We start from the raw sequence: 22,456 nt of genomic DNA on the forward strand, positions 1-22,456 counted from the left end.
GATATCCCGCTTAATGTACGGATGCTGTGCAGTGAAACCAAAATACGAATCTCTGAAGAATGCGCTAGAAAATGAATAATACAATTTTACTTCTTCGTTACGATTTCCAACTATCAGATTAGGCATGCATTTTTATATTTATTTTGTTTATAATTATAATTGCCAAAATATGAGTGGTAGCTCGATTGATATTTAGATTACTATAATCGATCTTTTGTGCCTCAACCAGTCATTTGGTACTTTTTTAGATGACATATATTTCTTGACATAATCAAGCATTATTGTAATTCCGGCGTGTACGATCTCAAAACAGTATTATACATTGATTGTACTCATACAGGCACCATCCGAATATATGACTTGATTTGTACTTGACTTGCACATATGTCGTTATGTGGGTCTGTATAGTAAGTCATGAATAGTAGGTATTCAACATGGCAGAGATTTTATATTGGCTTCTGTTGGTCGGGTGCACTCGCATATTTTACTATCAGCCTCTTAACACTAAATGTGAGATTGTCACTTACATGCTAAGCAGAGTCAGTAGTCGAGATAGGTAAGGCCTAATGCTACCGATGACAATGTTACCATTTCGAGTCTAACTACCGAAAATAATACTTGTCTTAATAAATGAGAAGATGTCAGTGCTGGAGAGTGTGTGTGTGATTTGAATTTTTAACGTAGCTTTAACAAGTTTTCAGTCATATCGCTACGATGTCTGCAGTGTGACAGTTTACAGTGATGTCCAGCACTGGGGCATCATGCCGCAGACATGTAGCATGATGTCCCACCCAGTCAGATTATCTTGCCACCAGGCCTACCAGTCCTAACACTAACCTCTTAATGCTGAGCGCCAAGCGATGTAGCTGTAGTACCATTTATATATGTCTTTGGTATGGCACGGCCGGGATTGAACCCACGACCTCCCACATCAAGGTGGACGCTCTGACCACTAGGCCACCAGAGCGGTCAATGCTGGAGATCATTGTACGTGGAGACATGAAAGTCTGTAAGGACTCTAGGTATTAAGCGATGTAACAGAAAAAAGCACAACCAGCATATTTAGTCAAATCAACTAATAACCTTTTCCCTAAAATATCATGTGAAAATTTTAAAAACACAGATAATCAGACATGCTGTATCATAAGTCCAAAAATATAAAATGATCAGAATGAATTCAGTCTTGATGAATCACTATGATATAATCCATAATATCTTTGAAAAAGTCTTATATAATCCCAAACTAGTGTTTAATACGCGAAAAGCACAAAGATGCACATGCCATTTTGAAAGAATTTATGGAGATAAGTAACCGTGGCAGTCTTTGTATAGTTACACAACATATTGAATTACTGTTGTTTTGGAATACATTATACAGATTTGTCCAAGTGACCCGCAACATGTCATATGACTTTCTGAGCACATATCCGGAACACATTTATTATTTAATTAACTTTGTAATTATCTTGGTGCAGCAACTACGTCAACTTGGCTAATACTGCCGGGAAACCTGAAAAGTCATAACCTAATATTGTGCGAAAATAATCTGTTGAGTACAGATCATGATACGTACTATGACGCGAATGACATTGAAATATCCAGCACAAATATCTATATAGAAATGTACGAGTTTTTGTGCGCTTTCACACTGTAAATAAACGGAACTTGATGGCACTGATGCAAACTTGGAGGACATCATGTGCCTGTTTATTTATATATGAGATTCGTGAAGAAAAAAGGTGTTGTAAAGTTAATGGTGAATATAATTAGTATTACTATTATTTTTTAATTTTGTAACGTTTGCTTCTGTAACACGGTCGATAAAAGGTATAAGAAGGAAAAGGACAGAGATCAAGTCAATGTGATGTGATTTTTATTTTTAACGTAGCTTTAACAATTTTTCAGTCATATCGCTACGATGTCTGCAATGTGGCAGTTTATAGTGATGTCTAGCACTGGGGCATCATGCCGCAGACATGTAGCATGATGTCCCACCCAGTCACATTATCCTGACACCAGGCCGACCAGTCCTAACACTAACCTCTTAATGCTGAACGCCAAGCGAGGCAGCTGTTAGTACCAATTTTTAAGTCTCTGGTATGACTCGGCCGGGGATCGAACCCACGACCTCCCGCATCCGAGGCGGACGCTCTAACCACTAGGCCACCGGAGCGGTCTCGTCAAGTCAATACAAAGCTAAACTTTATATCTCAGTTATTTGCATTGGAACGAAATAGCTAGCAAAGTGTATGCCCTTCATAATTTGAACTATTTGGAAAAATATGTCATTATGAAAGCTGTACACCCAATTGTTATCGCAAGATACTCGACCATGTCTTAAGTCAAATAATATAATTAGCCTTAGTGGCTATGCATATCTCTTCGAGTTATCGACAAAGATTTACTATTATTGTAGAACACTATGTAGAGGAAATAGAGAAGTAATTGAAATAATAATTCATATTAACACATTTTAAACAATATTTATTCACGGAATTTGCCATTAGAGAAAGCATTTCTCCTAGATATATGCAGATTGTGTTTCAACTAAGACAAATCGCAACCTCGGGGAATATGAATGGCATCATGTATGTGAAAAGACGTCGTAGATGTGTTATCAGGAATATAAATGGTTGTTCTGGAAAATCGACAACTGGTGTAACGGTACAACAAATTAAACAATTCGCGCGTGAATGTTCGTTACGAACACCGGGTGGCGCACGAGAAGAAGCCATGCATGTAATATTCAGTATTACTGTGGAACCCGGTGAAATTCTTAAATACGTGGTCAAGGAACAACGAAATGCAATTGCTATTGCTACGGGGGCTGTTTCAAGGATCGAGTTATAGAGTTATACACCAACCCCAGAATATGTTCATCAACTGTCAGTGATAAGTGAAGTATAGAAAACGATGGCAATAAAACTATTTCAAATTAGTGATCTTATCGGCATTACTTCCACCACTGGACCACATAGTCCAGCAGCAGAATAGACAACAACGCCTGGGTGAACACAATGTTGGTCAAATACAATTTCCAGTGCATGTTACTATGGTCAGACTAAAAAAGTTTGAAACATCTATCCCATGTATTGGTACTAATATGTTTACTTTGATAAAGGATTTCATCCTGATGCACTCTCCCCACATGTTCAAAGCGAGCGGACCCAGATTCATCTGATATTACTCAGCGTGCACCAGATTTAAAAATTCATTATCACTGTCATATCAGTGACGCAGATAGAGTAGCAGAACACAATGCATGCAATCGACCGTTACAAACTAAATCAAGTAAACAAACATCCTGTATTTGTTCATAACCTGCATGTGAATGACAGTCAGTTAATAATGCATGAGGCAGCAACTACATCAAAGGCGCGAATAAGTGTAATTCCAAACAATATAGACAACTACATGACGTTTACACTTGGACAACTACAGTTCATCAGTTTGATTCACGTTGAGAACTCAGCACAACCTTATAATTACATGAAACTTTGTCCGTGGAGAAATTAACAACCTTGATGCTGCTGTTAACATCCTAATATTGCTAGCAAAATATGCTATATACAGATTAAGTTGTGCATCAAACATCCCAATTGCACAAAGCAAACACAATAGATTTCTCTTTCTTTGTATAAAACACACTTGGGTTAGTATTTCAATGAGTCATTATGTGTAATATTAATAAGCAAAGTGAATGTAATATGTAAATAGTATGGCAATATTATTTCTTCATATTTAAATCACAATTCACTTAATAATATCAACATTGTCTGGAGGATCCAGTGATGGCCATTTCCGCTCTGTTCAGAATATGGTGGACAGTATATTTAGTGAAGGAAGGCTCCTGAAGGAAGGACCCTGCAGGAACCCTGTGAGAACCTAAGATGGGAAGCTTTCTCACATACGATCTTGCTTTCTTTTAACGTCATGTCAACTTATTCAGCACGTTATAGATAATATTTTGAAAAGGTATTTTAGAACAAAGAGAAATAAAATAATAAAAGGGGTTTCGGTTGCGAAAGATCAGGATAGAATATGTGCTCGGACCATTGATTCACAACTGAAGTCCTGAAGGTGAGTTGATACTGGGAGAGATTGTTACCAGTTTAGAAATATATCGTGAAATTCACTAATTTGCACCTTTTACATTTTGTATAGCTTTTGACAAACATTTTATGTTTATATTGTTGTATCAATTATAATCATGTTCTTAATATTCAGAAGTCATACATCTGAATTATTACAATTTGTATTTCGTGTATGTTAATAAGATTTTTGGAGCTATATAGTGCAAATAATATCGAATTGAATCCTTAATGCTACAGTGTATGACAAGCAGCGTTTAATCATATTATTGGTATTTTTCAAAGGACACAGATTAAAGGCAGGTATCAAACCGCAATTGTTAGATGAACTGTTTGCGTTTTGCCAACTGAGTTACCGCAGCTAAAAGAGTGTGAATCTGTACGTTCTATTGGAAGCTGGTGCTACCTTGTTTAGTAAGTAACCCTAAATAAAATATTTGATAATATTGGCTGTCCGCTGAAATAATAAATACGCTGCGAAATTGTCTTTTAAAATTACGTTAAAACGTGCGACTCCATCTTTTACCCATCTGACCACAACATATGCCGGTACCATTCTCGGAAAAACCGAATCCATCATATCCATAGGATTTCACATGGCCTTCAAATGTAATATGCATGTTGCTAAATTTCCAGAAGATAATGTAGTTACCACTGGTGTCAGCTTCATTTGAATAGTTAAAAGGCTTGGTGGGGATGACCCCTGCGAATCTAATATCCAATGCAAGGCAGCACATGATGGTTAAGGTAATGACATGTTGTTGTTTCATCCTGTTGTAATGCTGACAACTACCGTAGATTTATAAAGACGTAATGTAAAAAACGACAATGGGTCACGTGACCAGTTATTATAATGATTAAGTGTTGGGTAAAAATAAACAAACGTTGTTTTAAAAATACTGATAATCACTATTATTTCTAAAATAAACTAACGCAAATGTCTAACTTATTTTAAGGAAGTACTTCGACTTTGTAAAATTTAATGATACAGATGTTTTAAATTAGAAAGAATTGATATAATTTCGTCTTTGATGGTGGGTACTATGAATGTGTGCTTTCGATTGCGTTGCCTTTCAATGGGTTCTTAGTCGGGCAAATATCTTGTGTACATAAAGACTAGGGTTATCGGTTTTAAGACCAGGCCTTCAGCAATCTCGATAATGAAAATATTTGAGGTTGTAAAAATTAGTACGTGTTGTAAATTCATTACGAGTGGCATGGAATATGTAAGTCCTATAGCTTTTACCGCTTTGTCTCTTATAAACAAACTTCTAAGTTTTTTATATAAACTCCCAAATGTTGAAACTTCAGAATAAGCTTGGTGCCATTTCAACATCATTCTGGAGAACCCACTTAATACTGCCATCAACTTTCAGTCTACTCCTAATTCTAATGCATTGCTTTTAAAAACGCATATACATAAATCAGCGTGAAAATCATATATTTAGGCGTTTAATGGAATTTCGGTTTGACGCTCAGAAACCTTAGATACAATTTGTATCTTTATAACCCTAACAGTGGACCAGCCAGAGTTGCGTTTCAAGATGTCTAAGAAAAAGTGATTCCCCAACGCAGTTTGTTTTCTAAACTCAAAGATACCACAAAGCAAAATTAGCGAATGTTGTATTCAAGCTAGGACAAGACCTTTATTTGACTTTCATTGCATAACTAAAAGGAGTCTTATGACCCTTTGAACCTTAATCAATATTTAAGTTGCCATCTAGTGCTCAGACATTGGAGCTCATCGTTTTCGCTTTTGTTTCAAGTTTCATTTTATTGACAGGCCCTGTTGTGACTATGCATTGCATAATGGCGAAAGCCGAAATGGAACAAATATCTTGGATTGTCATCACTGGCATCCAACCAATCATATACGGCGTCTTGCATTCGCCCGCTTAATCAACGAGTTGATTGACATTTGTTTCCTTAAATGGCTTTAATTTCAGTATCAATAATATATTTTCGGACTGCCTTTTTCATTTGCAAAAGGGGTTAATATCCCTAGATAGCATCAAATATTTTGTCTAATATTTTACAGAATTAATTTTTAGCAATTTTGCGATTTTATCATTTAAAATATACGAGGGATGTAAGATAGGACCTGAGTAAACAGAGTACTTCAACTCCTAAAAATTTGATTTTAATCTCGTATGTAACAAAATATTTATATATTTCTTACGATAAAGTCAATTACGTTGCTGTTGAATTGTGGGTATTTGAGTTTATTACTGCCATACAGTCCCATTCCTACGTATGATATAGCCAATAATGTGTTAAAAAGTGCTGTTAAAGCTAAGAAAAACAGCACACTAAAACCAACACCATATAAACTTATACAGGCTTGATTGACCGTGCCTGACTCACGACTGAATGACTTGTGGTTCGAATCCAACACTGGATCAGCCTGGGTGAGCTACTATGTTCTGTCTTTGTGCATCGGCACCAAATAAGCTATTTATTTTGTTGGGCCGTACAAAAGCTAGGCCAAATTGAAACAAACTGTTCTACATCTAATTGACAAGATGATCCTATGTATCATAACTTAGAAAACTTCCGATTACACCAATAATTATTGTCGTTGCCCCTGTATGTTATCAAGTCCGAAGCATTTCGTGTTGAAAATTCAATTTGTAATTAATTCAATTAAATATATTATTTTAAAATTAGTTCATCAGTCAATCATGTCAGCCAGTCAAACAGTTAGCTATTTTATTTACTAACGCATGCCTGAAAATAGTCAAATAGAAGAGGTAGATTTTGTATAATTCGTAGCAATAAACACAAACAAGCAAAACATATCTCTTCATAGAGTATTTGTGTTCATACAGAAGACTTCAAACCTCTAACATTGAGTGCACTTGAATTGCAAAATTAAACTCTCACGCCGTCACATATTTGACCTCCAACGAAATCTCGTTTAAATCAAGTGATATTGTCAAGTTTACATTAACAGCTGATGTCTTGACGTTCAATTTCCAGGGTAGATATGGTCCATTTACCAGGTTATTGCTATATATTAAGACGTCCGACACAATATGGCGTTTTAATAAAATATGTTTATCATAATGACCTGTAGTATCTACTGGTCAGTTTTGGTTTTGTTCATTTATGCTTTTGCAATGTACAAAGTTTTGTCATTCTCAAACACCAACATGTATCGTTCTTTCTCGAGATATTTGAGAAGCTATTAGCGACGAAGGCATTGCAAAGTGTTCCATCTCAGCACAAGCTGCTCCATCTCAGCACAAGCTTTTATATTGAACTTTAAACAGACGAACTGGCGCTCGGAAGCCAGTTTTGAGATTCGGTAAGAGACGGAAAATGAGTTCTCCAAATTATGGCAATGAATCCTTAACGTCAACGTCATCAATGCAAGCAGCATTCTAAGTACCAATATACATATGGAGTTGATCGCCAAGGGCTTTAACTCTCGAGAAAATGGAGTAGATGAGATACAACAGCTAGCTTAAGAATATGCTCAGACGTTTGTGCTATACCGATGTACAAAAATACCATTTGGAAAAGATGTGAATTTGATTGATAATGGCCGTAAATCTGCCCAAAACGCTGAACATAAGACAACATAGGCAAACTTATGTTTAGGAGACAATGCTCACTTTCACCAAAGTAATTGGAATGTTCCCTGGTTTAACAGTACTCAATGTGTTCGTGTGAAAAGAAGAAACCTTTTCGACAACGTACAAGACAACTATTCAAAATGGAGTTGACCTGGCAAAACTCATGAAGGACCATCTAGATATATAGGATAGACTTTTTACCGAAATGTGCCATGTTAAGATACGAAGTCAATTACCAGAACGTTATAGGGATACCCGATATGGGACTGAAGAGATAAAACCAATAATTGGCACAACTATGTCAATTATAAAATATTGACGTGAAATTGAACCAAACTATCTTGAAAGGTTGTTGATCTCTTTTACTTACAAATGATAATTCGTGTGAAAATGGAAAGCTGATTTTCAAGGGCGATAACTATATTCGAATTTATTCCGGAAATTTGGAAACATGTGATATATTTTAGTTTCAATAACATAAGAACCAGTAGAATAAGTTGTATTTTATGTCTTAGATTTGGAGTAAACAGTAAAGAATCTCAAAGGATTCTTTTTAATTCAACACACACACACACACACACACACACATCTATCTATCTATCTATCTATATATATATATATATATATATATATATATATATATATATATATATATATATATATATATATATATATATATATATATATATATATATATATATATATATATATATGTTCAGGCAGTATTTATATAGCACTAAATCATCTGATATGAAATATATTATTAAAGAGCCCCAATGCGCAGTCCAGCAATTAATAACGGGTGATATTTGATAATTTTTTAATAATTCTCCGTAACGTAAAGAGTTACCTGACAAGATGAGACGATTTAAAGTCAGATACACGTCATATTCATTTTATCTAAGAAATGCCATCACATTATACATTAATGTTGCATACCTTTGGTGGTTTCAACAGTTGTAAAATGACGTAAAGACCATGAAGATGAGTACTAGCCCTAATAAATAATACTTATCCACTGCATATGAACAGTTTGCAAAAATCTTTCTTTATTATTCAAAATAGCTCTTCAGAAATCTTACATCGATGTTTGTCACGTTTCCGTACAAACACCTACCCCGATGAATAAATACACCGCACGTTCATAGGTTGTACAAATAAGTGTTTGTGCTTTAAGAGGGCGATAGGATGGCGATGACGTAAATATTCAAAATGAACTAAATTTGTGACATTTTCTAAACTATTTGATCATTTCTGACTAACCAAAAAAGTCAGATTCAGCAATCCTTCACAACGTGGGTATCATTCTTTTCAAGGAAATTGGGGGAAAAATTTCGAGACGTGAAAGGAGTGAATCAAATTTATCCAGAAAACATTAATATCCACGTCTGAAATATTCTTGGTGTTGTTTTTGGTTTAACGCCATCTCTCAGTGCAAGATAGGCTGTACATGACGGTCATTATAACTGGGGGAGGAAGAACCCGGGAAAACCCCGGTAAGAGCCACCGACCCACGAGAGCCTACTGGCAGCTTTCTCACATACCTACTTTAGCCTAACCCGAGTCTCGATACAACCCAGAAAGAGGTGAGAAGGCAGTTATCGGTTAACGCGAGTCCTTTAAATTATTCAGCCACATTGGGACACTGTCTGAAATGTAATGGATTTTTTCCCCTAGTTCACCATGTCGCTGTTATTGCTATAGATAACGTCTATAGGCATATATAATTTAATATTTTCATATTTGCAAATATAAGAATATATTTTTCACGCATGCAAAAGTACGATTTACTTCGCCAATAAGGTTATATTTTGCGTACATGGGTACATGATAACTAAGTGAAAGAATTTGGATCTTTGAAAAATATACATCAGAGTTGGGTGTGTGGTGTGAGGACAGATTCTGACATTACAATTACATTGCCAGTTTACATTCTTAGATATACGTTTTCATATTGTAAAATTTAGTAAGGCCAATGTGTGTCGATTACTGATGAGACTGAATGCGTGATTTCGCCTAGAGATCCGAAAAGCTTTCGTCTATGAATTGGGGGTCTAAGTTATAAGTATGGCAGTTTCCCTTCTGTTCAGTTCTAATTATAATTTTAATAATTTTCTGATGATTGCAATGGATAGAACTAGAATTCTCACACTTCATAGACGATGTCCGTCACGATCGTCGAAAGGTATGTAAATGCGGAGTGGAGGTGGTGGTGAGAGAGGGAGTCGATCAGCTGAAATTAATCTACTGTTTTGAGTTAAAAATTAACGTGTATGTAAAAGAAAATCAAAATATAGTGAGATCATGTTAGAGCAGACAAGTGAAGTATCAAATGGTGTACTGAACTGATGAGTTATGTATACCTAGACAAGAACGTTAATACGTTATTTTACATTTTTCCGCCGCCACCACCCCGAAAAGAAATATTGCATGGACAAAAAGCGATCTTGTTGAATATCAATCGAGATGGGTGTTTTATTTTTCTTTTTGCCAGTGTTAGTATCGCATAATCTACTACGAATATAACCGGGTGAATTTGTGAGTTAGTTCCATGTCATCGTTGTCGAAACACTCACTGAGTAGTTTACACGCTTGGTGGTGTGGTCAGCGACCTGGCAATTTCGCATGCTAATGAAATGATTCCAACATGGCTTCAAGTTGGTATTAATATATCAGAGTGGTCCCAACTGTCCATTTCTATATCACTCATAACAAGAGTATATTTCAGTGCATACGAGGATTTATGAACATCACTCTGGCGCAGATTATCTTTAAACCATTAAATGAAGTTCCTATTTATTGCAATCCGTGTCCCCATGAGGAAAACTTCTCATAGATTAACCTCCAGGTGCAACCATTCTAAGCAGTAGTGCAATTTTAATTCTTACCCTTGCAGTTTACTCCCAACGATACCATCTTTCCGGTTCGGCTGCACGGGTAGAATGCAAAAACTAAATCAGATCAAACTTTAAAGATAATAAAACCATCAACGCAGCAACTGAAATTACGTTATAATTGGTAATATCATAAATCACTGGAGACGTATCCCTATCAGGCAGTAAATAATGATGACTTTAAACCATCAACCTCTCACCTTTCATTCTTAAAATTAGTGCATACTAGCATTTTCAAATGAAATGATGCTTACTTGCAGTCGCAAACGACATTAACGAATGTTCTTCTTCTCTATGTTTTCAGTATGTTAGTAGAGTTGATTGTTTGCATGGCAGTCATGGCATAGACAGTATATGGCGGGGAAAAAAATCTAAAATGGAAGAAATGGCTGACAGGTGGGTGGTTAGTGGGTTGACATTTTGTGTGCCAGTGGAGAGTGATATTTCTGCTCTCCTTTCCGATAAAATGACTGAACCTTCTTTTTATCCCAAATGTTCCTATTAGTAAAATTTATTTTGAAGAAAGAAAAAGAGAAGTAGGTTTAAAACTGAGTGCAGTATAATAACTTTGCCCAAAATGCATGAAGATCCTGTAAAATATCATTTCCGTATCTGCTGTCCATTCCCCCAACTGGAGCTAGAAGTGGAATACACCATAACCTTTGCGAAAGTTTCCAGGCACATTATTACAGCCCTTAGCGTTTTATTTATTACGTAATGATTAAAGAAAAGATTTACATCCAGATTTTACCAGTAAACTGCTACTAAATTAGTATCTTAGACAAATCATTAAATGAACATTGAATGGTGGAAATTATAGAAGTTCAATACGTAGAAACAGTGGCAATGTTATGTTAAAATTGTTAAATAAATATAATTATTTCGAGTATTCTAGATATTAAGATGAAAACATATTTCAGATTTTCCATCTTCCCGAAAGAAACTCGTAATGTGATGTTCTTCAGGTTTCATTTGAACGCTGAAAGACTCATGCTATCAAATGCTCACAGTAACGTCGCACAAGCAGGCGTCTTTCTTCACCTTCGATGCGTATTGTTGAGCCTCAGAGAGAGTGGACGTCGGCTTATACAACAGAAAAGTATATTGAGCAAGAAATATCTTTTAATAATAAATGCAGGCTATGTGATATCAAAATATATGCATATTAAAAAAAGAGGATGTAAAGAACACAAATGGGGATACAGTTGGAAACATACTCTTAATTTCTGTTTGTGACGAGGATAAACAACTATGACTGTTTCTTATATAATTATGATTCAATTGTTTTACAAACATCGATGTAACCTTTTCGAGGACCTATTTTGATTTATATACCACAATTATTTGAAACAGTGGAAGACTAGTCACACTATTTTGTATACAATTGTTAAGGTTGAGAAATAATGTAATGGAAACGTGTTCAAGGTTCTTTGCTTGCATTTAAAAGAAATTGAATGAGGCAATAGAACATGTATGTCATATAATGTGAGTGGGTGTATTTATTAGGTCCTGCCCTATGGTAATCAACATCTCTGTCTGTACGTTAGGTCACAGTTGTTACAACCAATAAAACCATACAACCCTAGAATATCATTCGATGCTTTTTATTTGGTGAATTGACCATAACACGCAGATGTGCCTTTGAAAAGTGACGTCTTGTCAGGTCCAATGATTACAAAGCTTATTGCTCTTTCTGATCAATTTTATGTGTCCGCTACATCAGATTATTATAGCCAGTAGAGCCCAGCAACAAATAGGGTCTTATTCCTTAGACTATGTCCTAAACACTTAATAAAAATGGTACTAGCAGCTGCCTTGCTTGGCGCTCAGCATTAAGAGGTTTGTGTAGGCCTGTTCGGCCTGGTGTCAGGATAAAGTGGCTGGTGGGACATAATGCTACATCGCTAAATACTGCCACACTGCAGGAGAAAACATTACAATTGTTAAAACGTTGTTAAAAGTCAAAACACACACAAACTATTCACAGGGTCGTTTCAAATGATTAAATAAAATGTCATCAAGAATGTAAAATATGATCTTGAGATGCTTTTAAAAATGCAGAAGATTGTTATAAAGTAGATTGCAGAACATCGAATACTCCTAAGGCGTCAGGGAAGGATTTTGGAATGCATGATTTTGAAGAATTTTCAATACAATCATTTGAACAATTTTTCAAGAATAGGTATAAGCGAATTTAATCAAACGTTTCTGTAAATATGAAAAACAAAATAAAGATAAGTCTGCAGAAACAAACACAAACGTTGGATTAAAGCTCTGAATACAAATTAGAGAACGCATATGATGAGCCAAATATTTTTGAGATATGGCAAATTCGATACCTGAAATGCTCATAAAGGTATCACATCTGGAATGGTTCAAGTATTTTAGAAGCGTACTGAAACCATCAAATGGCTAATTAGACACAAATATTGTAGCCTATGCTTGACATCTTATGATAATAATTTATTTGGTACACAAATCAGATGCTCAGTTCAGAAATATGAGAAGGAAGTATTGAATCAGCTGGGATATTGTTGACGTCAACCTGGGCGAGCTTGTGATATTCCAAATCAAACTGGATATCTTAAAACTTCCAGCGTGTAAATCAACGAAGTTGTTTTGAAACTGCGAGACCATGTCGGGGTATAAGACACGCATGCAAAGGCCACACAGACGATATGACAACTACCCAGATGTCTTAGCCTTAGTCTTTTGTCACCACCATTACGTATCAACAAACACGTCCATGCTGTTGTTGATATTTATTTTCACATCTACAGTGTCAACATTATTATCGTCGCAAATGAATTACAGTTCGAAGTGTTGAACGTCTATCCGGATTGGTGCTTATCCGTCTTAGGCGTTTGTGTTTGAGATTTATCATTACATATGCGTGATGGATTCTGAACGTGGTGGTGAGACTGCCAAACTTGTTGACAGGATGTTGGACCGGTTGTTAAGTTATGATAACATTAATATTTTACGATAGTTCAGATAGGATTCTTTGAAAATCGCATGGTCATCGAGCAAAGTATTCACAAAGGCAGCAAATGTATGTGTGTTCAGTTAGGAAATATTCCGATCAAGTGTTTGGGAAATAGTAAAGCGAGGTTCTTGTAGTGTGCAATATCGTGATCGTTGGTGCAAATGATGCCAATAATTTCACATGGATTCGGAAGTATTTGAGTTTAATATGGCTCCCTATCGCCAATGTTACTCTTACAATTTTACATCTAGCATTAGTACTCAAGTTAAATTTTGACAATACATTGTGATACGAATTTTTAAATTTTCGTGAATAGTTTGAAAGAGTATTGTTTGTTGGATTGCCGATACTTCAGCAGCTAGTATTGCTATTCACCAAGACTGAAACGACAAATTATGTTTTGAAACATATTTGAAGTGTAATTGAAAAGACTAAGTATTACTGTATTCTGATCGCTAGCAAACCAATAATAATTTATTGTATTTCATCTATGTAGGAAAGAAGGGGAACGGGAGTGATGTTGGGTGTGAAAGAAGGCATTTATGATGATCATTTTGATATTTTGCCAATTTGATAAGTTGATATCGTGACATGAGAATGGCAGCACAACACCCTGTACATAACAACTGATTCTAGCCCTAAATTAATAGAGTACCCTATGAAAAAGTCTTCCACGGAACTAAAAGGTTTGACAATAAACAGTAGTCATACTTACCGTTATTTCAATAACCTTAAACCACTTATTTCATCGGAATCCTCAGAATGCATTAAGATTATGCTACATACGTTGAAACAGAATGAATCAGGCTATCTAAATGATTTCGATTCGTCAGTAAGTTTTCGTATTTGTGTCACACAGTTATTAATTAATAGTAATATACGGAAGATCATGAAGTCAATTGCCATTTAAAATTCGGTGTCCGCCCCAGACTTCAGATATCTTTATAGGTGAGACATCTACATTTCCTATGCAAACAAACGTACTTAATCAGTTCTTTCCAGACTTAGTTGTCTTAGAATATAAACACGAGCATCACATGTTTTCGGTCAATAGATTATTTTAATGGGAAGAATTCAAAAGATTATCTATTACACATCAATTTCTACAATATACAGAGAAGCTTACATCTTTGGAACATCTTTAGATCTGCACAGAACCCCATTCTATATGGAGAATATGGCGTCTCAGATTTAAATAACACGTTTTGTTTCCTTAAGTTCAGTTCATTCTTGTATTTTGGATGACAAAAAATAGATAAGAATATATATTAATGTGGTTTTCTTCTTTTATTCCTGAGGGCACGTTGATGATTTTGGTGGAATGTAGACATGCACAGGTGGTTTTTCGTGAAAGGTATACATCAATGTCTGGAATTGAAAAATTATAAACACATATACATCTATTTGAGAAAAGAGAGCATGACAACGTTTTTAACCTTCATTACTTTGCAAAAAGTGACATGATATTTTGTAGATGTTCAGAATGAAGAAGCAAATTGTATAGGGAAATTTATAAAATAGAAAATGGTGTTCCGCCTAGCGGCTGGGTTAATATGTAAAACACATGTTTCGGGTGATATTCACGTATGATTAGCACGATTTAAACAAAACAGAAACTTTATATGAGCACCTGCTGCAGAGGGTACATTTTGTCCACGTATCAGTGTCAGGTGATTGCATAAATTATTGAGCAAGGCAGCAAAACTTTTGAACCTAAAATTTTTTTTATATATCCAATTAATAACACGGTGCATAGTTACCATTTAGAACCCATGCATTAGTAGTCGTGTGAAGTTCGTATATAATGCAACATTCTTCATTGATCGTAACATATTTTTTGCTGTAGTTAATACTTTTGCTGTATTGCCTTTATCTCCTCCCACCCAAATGGTAAAAACTGTTCCTAAAACAAGGATATATGGATTGCCATATTAATTTCCTAACATTCCTTGATTCTATGGAACTCAGTATAATTTTTAGTTCTACAAATTCCGCATTATGTTCCTTTCAGCTCGTATCAAGTACTATCGGAAATCGTTCATTGGATGAACTGAACTATGATCATATGATGTAAATGATTGTCCCATAATTTCATTACTTAAGTGCCACACGTTCATATACCTTAATATCTCTGTTTGTTGTAGTTCAAGTACAATTATACTTAACACCTTGGGAATAACTTTTTTTCTACAGACAACCATTAATAGATTTGTAGTCAACAAAGCAAGTTAGTCTTTAAATATAACCTCCAAAGTCGATATGAATAGATGAAGGACTTATAATGTCAAACAGTTACAAATCTGCATTCTCCAATACTAATTCATTAAAATGTATTAATTAATTTTCACATATATATATATATATATATATATATATATATATATATATATATATATATATATATATATATATATATATATATATATATATATATATATAACCGGGACTAACACGTACAGCCTAATTATTTATTATTAATTGCACTTAGCGCTATATTATTCTCACCTTTTAACGTGATGAATACCTAACTGCCTAGTGTACACGTTCAGAAGTGCTATGAAAGTGTCTAATATAATCGACATTACTTCGAAAATGCACAATCAATGAAATGTATACTTTTATTTTCAATGATACCATTTTCCGCAAGGTAATAATGACATTGTAGTAACATCCGCTTCATCATCTCAATAGTTACATGTATAATACGATTTTCTCAACGGATTTCTTTACTTTGTATACTCTTTGCAAATTGTGCGCATTCAAAGTCTTGTCAACGTATACTTAAACGAACCTTTGTTCACTTTTAATTGTTGTATATGGCTATTCTCAAACTATTCAATACATGTTACTAGAAACATAATTTGGCGTAATGTACAGATGACGTGAGTAGTGAAGGGGGGCACCCTACGGACAATGGGAATTAGCATTAAAAACACCCCTGGGGCACTCTACGGACAATGGAAATTTAACATGGAGAAAAATCGTGGGGCACTCTACGGACAAGGGGAATTTAACATGGGAATAAATCGTGGGTCACTCTACGGACAAGGGGAATTTAACATGGGAATAAATCGTGGGTCACTCTACGGACAAGGGGAATTTAACATAGGAATAAATCGTGGGTCACTCTACGGACAAGGGGAATTTAACATGGGATTTTTTTTTTAAATTTTTTTAAAAAAATGAAATAAAATAAAAAAGGGGTAGGCAATTGAAAGGCTATCTCTTTTCGAGAAATATGGCTGGCCCTGAAAAGGGCCTTTGGGTTTTCTTCTTCTTCTTCTTCTAATTTCTTCTTTTCCTCCACCAACTTCTTATTTTATCTCCTACACTCTTCTTCTCTTTCTTTTTTTTCTTCTCCTCCTCTTCTTTCTCCTTCTCTTCCTCCTCTTCTTTCTTCCTCTTTTCATTTTCTTCTTCTTTTTCAATTTTTTCGTTCCATTTGCGTATTCTTATTCTTTCCTCTTCATCCTCCTTCTCCTCCTTGATCTCTTTCATGACACCACTAATCTTGTCCTTTGCTTTCCTTAAGTTATTAATTTCCATCTTCACACGATGGGGACTATAGGAATAATGGTCTTCAACCAGTCTTAATAGCATCTGTTCCATTATTCCTAAGTTGTCTAAAACCTCTTGCAAGGTTTGCATCTTGTCCATTTGGTTACAAGCAATCTTCTTTGTAGAATGGTTCCAACGAAGAACGTGGTGGGTTCTTATACTGAAAGCGCGGACGTGATGGAAAACATCCCCCTAAAAAACATAAAATGGATCTTACCTAGATCATGACCCAACATCGCGCGGACGTGAAGGAAAACATCCCCCTACTTTCTCATTTCATATAATAAAACCCTAACTATACTCTCCACATACGCTAAGAAGCAATAAAGAAACCCATAATCTACTATTCACACAAACATACCTTAGCTCTTACAAACAAAAACACACAAACACACAAACGCATACCCTCACACTATCTTAAAAAAGAGTTAGTGTTTATATACACACTACTCTACCTACACACATTGGCAAATTGATCGTTATTTCTTTTCTAGAGTATTGGGTAGCCCTGAAAAGGGCTGTTTTTTGAACTCCTGATGCACCTATCTAATGGTTGCACCGTCCTGGCCTGGACATAAAATTCATCTTACCTAGATCATGACCAAAAAAAAAACAACAACGCGCGGACCTAAAAGAAACACTCGCTCACTTTTTTATGCTACCCATCACTATTGTAAAATTTTTATAAATCACTTCAATAGACTATCCACATACGCAAAGCAATACAATCTAACCCCAAATATACACCTCTAACAGCCAAAAAAAAAACAAACAAACAAACATCATTTTAATCTACTATCCACACCAACCTATTTTATCACTTACAAACACAATCACACAAACACACAATCTCATACCCTCACATTTTTTAAGAAAGAGTTAGTGTTTATATTCACACTACTCTACCTACACACATTGGCAAATCGATCGTTATTTCTTTTCTAGAGTATTGGGTAGCCCTGAAAAGGGCTGTTTTTTTGTTTTTTTTGCTATGGCATTCTTTTTTAGTTTCTAAGAATGCGATGTCCTCTGAGGATAGACTTTCTGGCAATAGGTCTGCTTCTTCGGAAAGAGAAGAAGAACTCTTTGGTGTCGATACGACAATCGACAAAGCCTCTGTCAGCTTCAGGTTGCTGCTGCTGCTGCTGCTGTTGCTGTTGCTGTTGTTGCTGCTGTTGCTGCTGTCTCTGAAGTCTGTACTTCTCTGTCCATTCTTCTTTTTCCCTGTTCATTTCTTCTCTGAAGAGCTCTTCTATCAGGTCTTCAGTGATTTTTAACATTCTCACATTCTCTATTTCTTCTGGTTTCGGTATCAGACTGTGTCTGACCCTATGCAGATTCACGTAGGCTTCGTTGAGCTTAGCTAGTTTGGAGCACATCTTCTTAGGAGGATGAGTCGACAATGGATGGCTAGACTGGGAACAACCCGGTTCTTAAAGTTAAAGCGCGGACGTGAAGGAAAACATCCCCCACACGGTTTTTCGAGCCGCAACGTTCATGAGAGGGATAGTAAGAAATGAAAGAGCATCAATCCAACATTCTTATAGCTAAACAAACCACAAAAGCATTTTTTCAAAACACAACATTTTTTATTCAAAAATCACTTAACACTAAACAACAACTCTAACATTTTTAACAATAATATAACACTATAACATCAAACATTTTTTTCAAATCACAAACATTTTTTTCTCAATTAACAATGTACTTAGAACAGGGCTGACAACGTTGTGAATGAAATTGTGATTTCCACTGTTGGAAATCATTAGGCCATTGATGGACACTACGTTTCCTAGCTTGAGACAAAAGATAAGCATAATGGTCACAAAACCATCGATCTACTTTCACATCGTTTCTAGCAGAAGAACGAGGATCGAAATGAGTCACTAAATGTTCTAAGGAATAGCCCAGGCTGCGATGATGCAGAAAATACACACAATATTGTCCACACACCAAGGAATCTGTGCCTTGTAATTTCACATTATTGAATCGGGTGGTCTGAGCATTTCTTCTCATAAAGTCAATGATATCGTCTTCCAAAGGGGGCAATCCATACGAATCGAAATATTCCACACATCCTTCTTGAGGAAAGTAGACGGCTACCCAGTGGGTTCCTGGGAGATGACTGTCGTCCGTGTTGATCACGTAAGCTTGATGGTCTTTAGGTTTGCGATGAGGGAGTTCATCTTTAGCACAGACGACAGGATTCCAAGAAGCCGTATACGAACTGTGGTTCAAAAGGTAATAAAGTTCCCAGGTATCCATTGATTTGTGTGTGTTTTTTTTCTTCTTCTTCACAGGTAATACGTCGTCAATTCGATCCTGACTTTTTGCTTGAAAATGTCTGACGAATAAACGGTTATTCGTTCTGTTTCCTCACTCTGATTCAGGAGAGCTTCGATACGATGGATCTCTTGAGTGGTTAATGGTGGACAAGAATGTTCACGCAAGTCTTTATACCACTGGTGCAACACGTCTTTGTTCGAGATGAGACTCCAAGCTTCGTCCAGATACTCGTCCAATTTTTCTTCTTGACTTAACATTAGGCATTTATCGTGTTGAATTTGACTGGGCTGATCGTTTTGACATCCATAGCAATTTTTCTTGATCAATTCCGCCATTTTATCGACCAAGTGTTTGGCAAAACAGGAGACTAAATGGGCTTCTTGTTCTGGCCATCTCGACTTCATTATGATCACTTCTTCTTCCAGAGTCTCCTCACATTTCATGTCCAAAGTTTCTCCACTAGGTAAAGAGGGATAACAGTCTTCCATGACTTCTAGTAATCTAGAATGACTTCTCTCAAACTGTTGATTTCTATGGTATTGTCAAATTCTGCATACAGGATGACGTTCACTGTGTGATCTGGAGGTGGATTTGCAAACTGAAGTTCCACACGAATCTGGCCTGATTTTATAGGGTGGAAATGTCCCTCGTCGCTGCCTTGGTCTGGAGTGAAATCAAACCCCACAAAGCATAGCCTCCTGCATAATCTTCGTACGAAATACCGTGACTGGTGTTGGTTCCTAACTGTCCCGTGGCTTCGTACAGGGACAAGTACGATCTCAAATAATTCTTTGCGACACCAAAGTTGGGCTCAAAGGGTCGGGTACACAAGGTCTTGCCGTCGCGACTGACTTCGATCTTGGACACATTGTAATGTTGAAACTCAAAAGGATTTTGATCGTGGGTTCCGTTGAAGGCTGAATTCCTGACGATACCAACAATCAAACGTTTGGGTAACTGTCCTTGGAACAGATGATCTTCGATCATAGATCGCTGTCCAGCAGGAATGGTGAACGTTTTCACTTCTACGCGTCGTATCGGATACTTGGCAGTCGTTCTGCTCAACGTCTGACTGACGTCGTTTCCCACTTTAGGTAACACTTCCACACGACGCACGTAAAGTCGGGCTTCTTGAATGATAGTTTTGTATTCGTTGGCATGGGCCATCAAATGGAAAGTGGCACTGCTACGATTCAGTCTCAGACGGATATCCACCCCGTTGAGCAAATACTTTTCTTGTAACCACATGTCCAAATGCAAACGATCCATCAGTTCTAAACTTCGCCCTTGCAGAATTTTCTTACGACGGTCGTTAAACCCCACATTGTGAGGATTGTCATCTTCTGTCAGGACTGTGTCGCTAAACGTGCCTACACCTGCTGTGTCAGGTTTCCATACCACGCAAGCATCCAGATGAGTATTCTTGGCTTCTTTTCCGTACGTCAAGAGATTTTCCAAGTAGGCACGATATGGGTAAGTATCCATGCTGCTGCTGACCAGTTTGTTATTCAAGTACAAGTCCACTTCGCTAAATAAGGAATGCATGAAATTGTTGACAGGAGCTACTCTAGCATCGCCTCCTGGATTGGTGTTGTCCGTTTTGATCACTTTCACTTTCAAATACAGGTAACTGCTATTCAGATCGATGTAATCTTCGGGTTGTCCTTTGATTTCAAACTCGATGGGAGCTGATTCCGTCAAAGAGGAGACGGGATGAAATTCCACCCACTGGGATTCTTGCATGGTCATCATCGTGGGGGGCATGGCAAACAGGTCCAGTTCCGTCTTGGAACAAGCGCAAGACTCTCGGTGCATCATTTTTTTCTCTTTCTCAATAATCGAAAACGTCTAAGTCTCGAACGGTTCTTCTTTTCTTGGCCTTTCTCACTTGAAGTCTGGTGAAAGGGTGTTTTCTTCGTCGTCTCTTTCTGCCTTGTCCTTGCTGAATGCCTGACTCGGTAGCGTGCAGGCCATTTATAGGTGTGTCTCGTCGGCCCAAAATGTCTTTGCCCGTTTGCAGCAAGACATTTTTGCCTGCCCTCATGAAGGCTTCTTTAGGGTTTTGTTTGTCGATGATGACATTTTGGAGAAATTCTTTGCCTTGCGTCAGTGCCGCATCTTTCAAGGCGTGCAATCCGCGTGTCACCATCGGTTTCAACACCGGGGCCACCGAACGAAAGGCCGATTTTAACATGTCTCCTAAACCGTGTCCTCGCTGTCGTGCAACCCCTCGGTACACTGGATACATGACTTACTTACGATTCGTGAGAGAACCGTTTTCGAAAATGGATTTTCACCGTGACTTTTCCTTTGGTGAATGGAATATTTTGTCCCAGATCTCCTTTTATAGTAATGTTGACCGTGTCCAAATACGACTTACTGACAGGCAAATAGTGAGGATGGACAAATTCGCGGTGGACGTGGTAAGTGTTTCCACCTTCCTCGTCAGCGCCCGTGGCAGAATCTACTTTGAAAGGAATGACACGCAGTAACGGTACGGAGGTGTGTCCCACCACGTTATACTCCACCACATCGGAGTACACAAACATCAAATTCAGTCCTTGGTTCAGTTCTACCGGGGCACGAAATAACTTGCTAAAAGACTCGTTGTCGTAAACGATGGGTAATTCGTTTTTCTTCATCATGGCCATTCTCATGTCCATGTCTCCGCCCAACATGTCAAACAATTCAGGACAAAATAAAATGGACAGGATTTTACTCCCGTCAAATTTCATCAAGAAGCGACGAGCTGCTTTGTGGTATTCCATGGTGACACTTTTTTTGACACTTTCCAAAGCTTTCAGAAACACGACATTAAACCTGGAGGTAATGGTGCTCACCAAATGTTGACCACTAAAATAATACCCTGGGGGAATGAACAAGTGATAGGTGGTGTACTTTTGATTTTTTGTGCCAGGGGTTTTCTTGTCATATTTGCCATAGGTATCCAAGTACTGTTGCAATTGTTCGTCATGAACTTCCACATCAAAAACATTTTGATTGGGAAGGACATTGAGGACTTGGGTCGGGTGAATCATTTCTCCTAAAGCCACTTCCCAATGG

The 22,456-nt window shown here is 36.9% G+C and overlaps 1 protein-coding gene across 1 annotated transcript in view; it reads right to left on the reverse strand.

Moving 5' to 3' along the window:
* Positions 1 to 14,649: 14,649 nt before the first annotated feature.
* LOC149778502 (DBH-like monooxygenase protein 1) overlaps positions 14,650 to 22,456 on the reverse strand; it is a 40,123-nt gene continuing 32,316 nt past the window's right edge. The window contains exon 11 of the mRNA XM_089939381.1: positions 14,650 to 14,917. Within this exon, the coding sequence (XP_089795507.1) occupies positions 14,837 to 14,917 (81 nt within the window). The 3' untranslated portion in view covers positions 14,650 to 14,836. The remainder of the gene's footprint in view (positions 14,918 to 22,456) is intronic.

Source organism: Sinohyriopsis cumingii, chromosome 17 (assembly GCF_028554795.1).
Source record: "Sinohyriopsis cumingii isolate HCF-2022 chromosome 17, ASM2855479v2, whole genome shotgun sequence".
In the NCBI taxonomy this organism is placed as follows: domain Eukaryota; kingdom Metazoa; phylum Mollusca; class Bivalvia; order Unionida; family Unionidae; genus Sinohyriopsis; species Sinohyriopsis cumingii.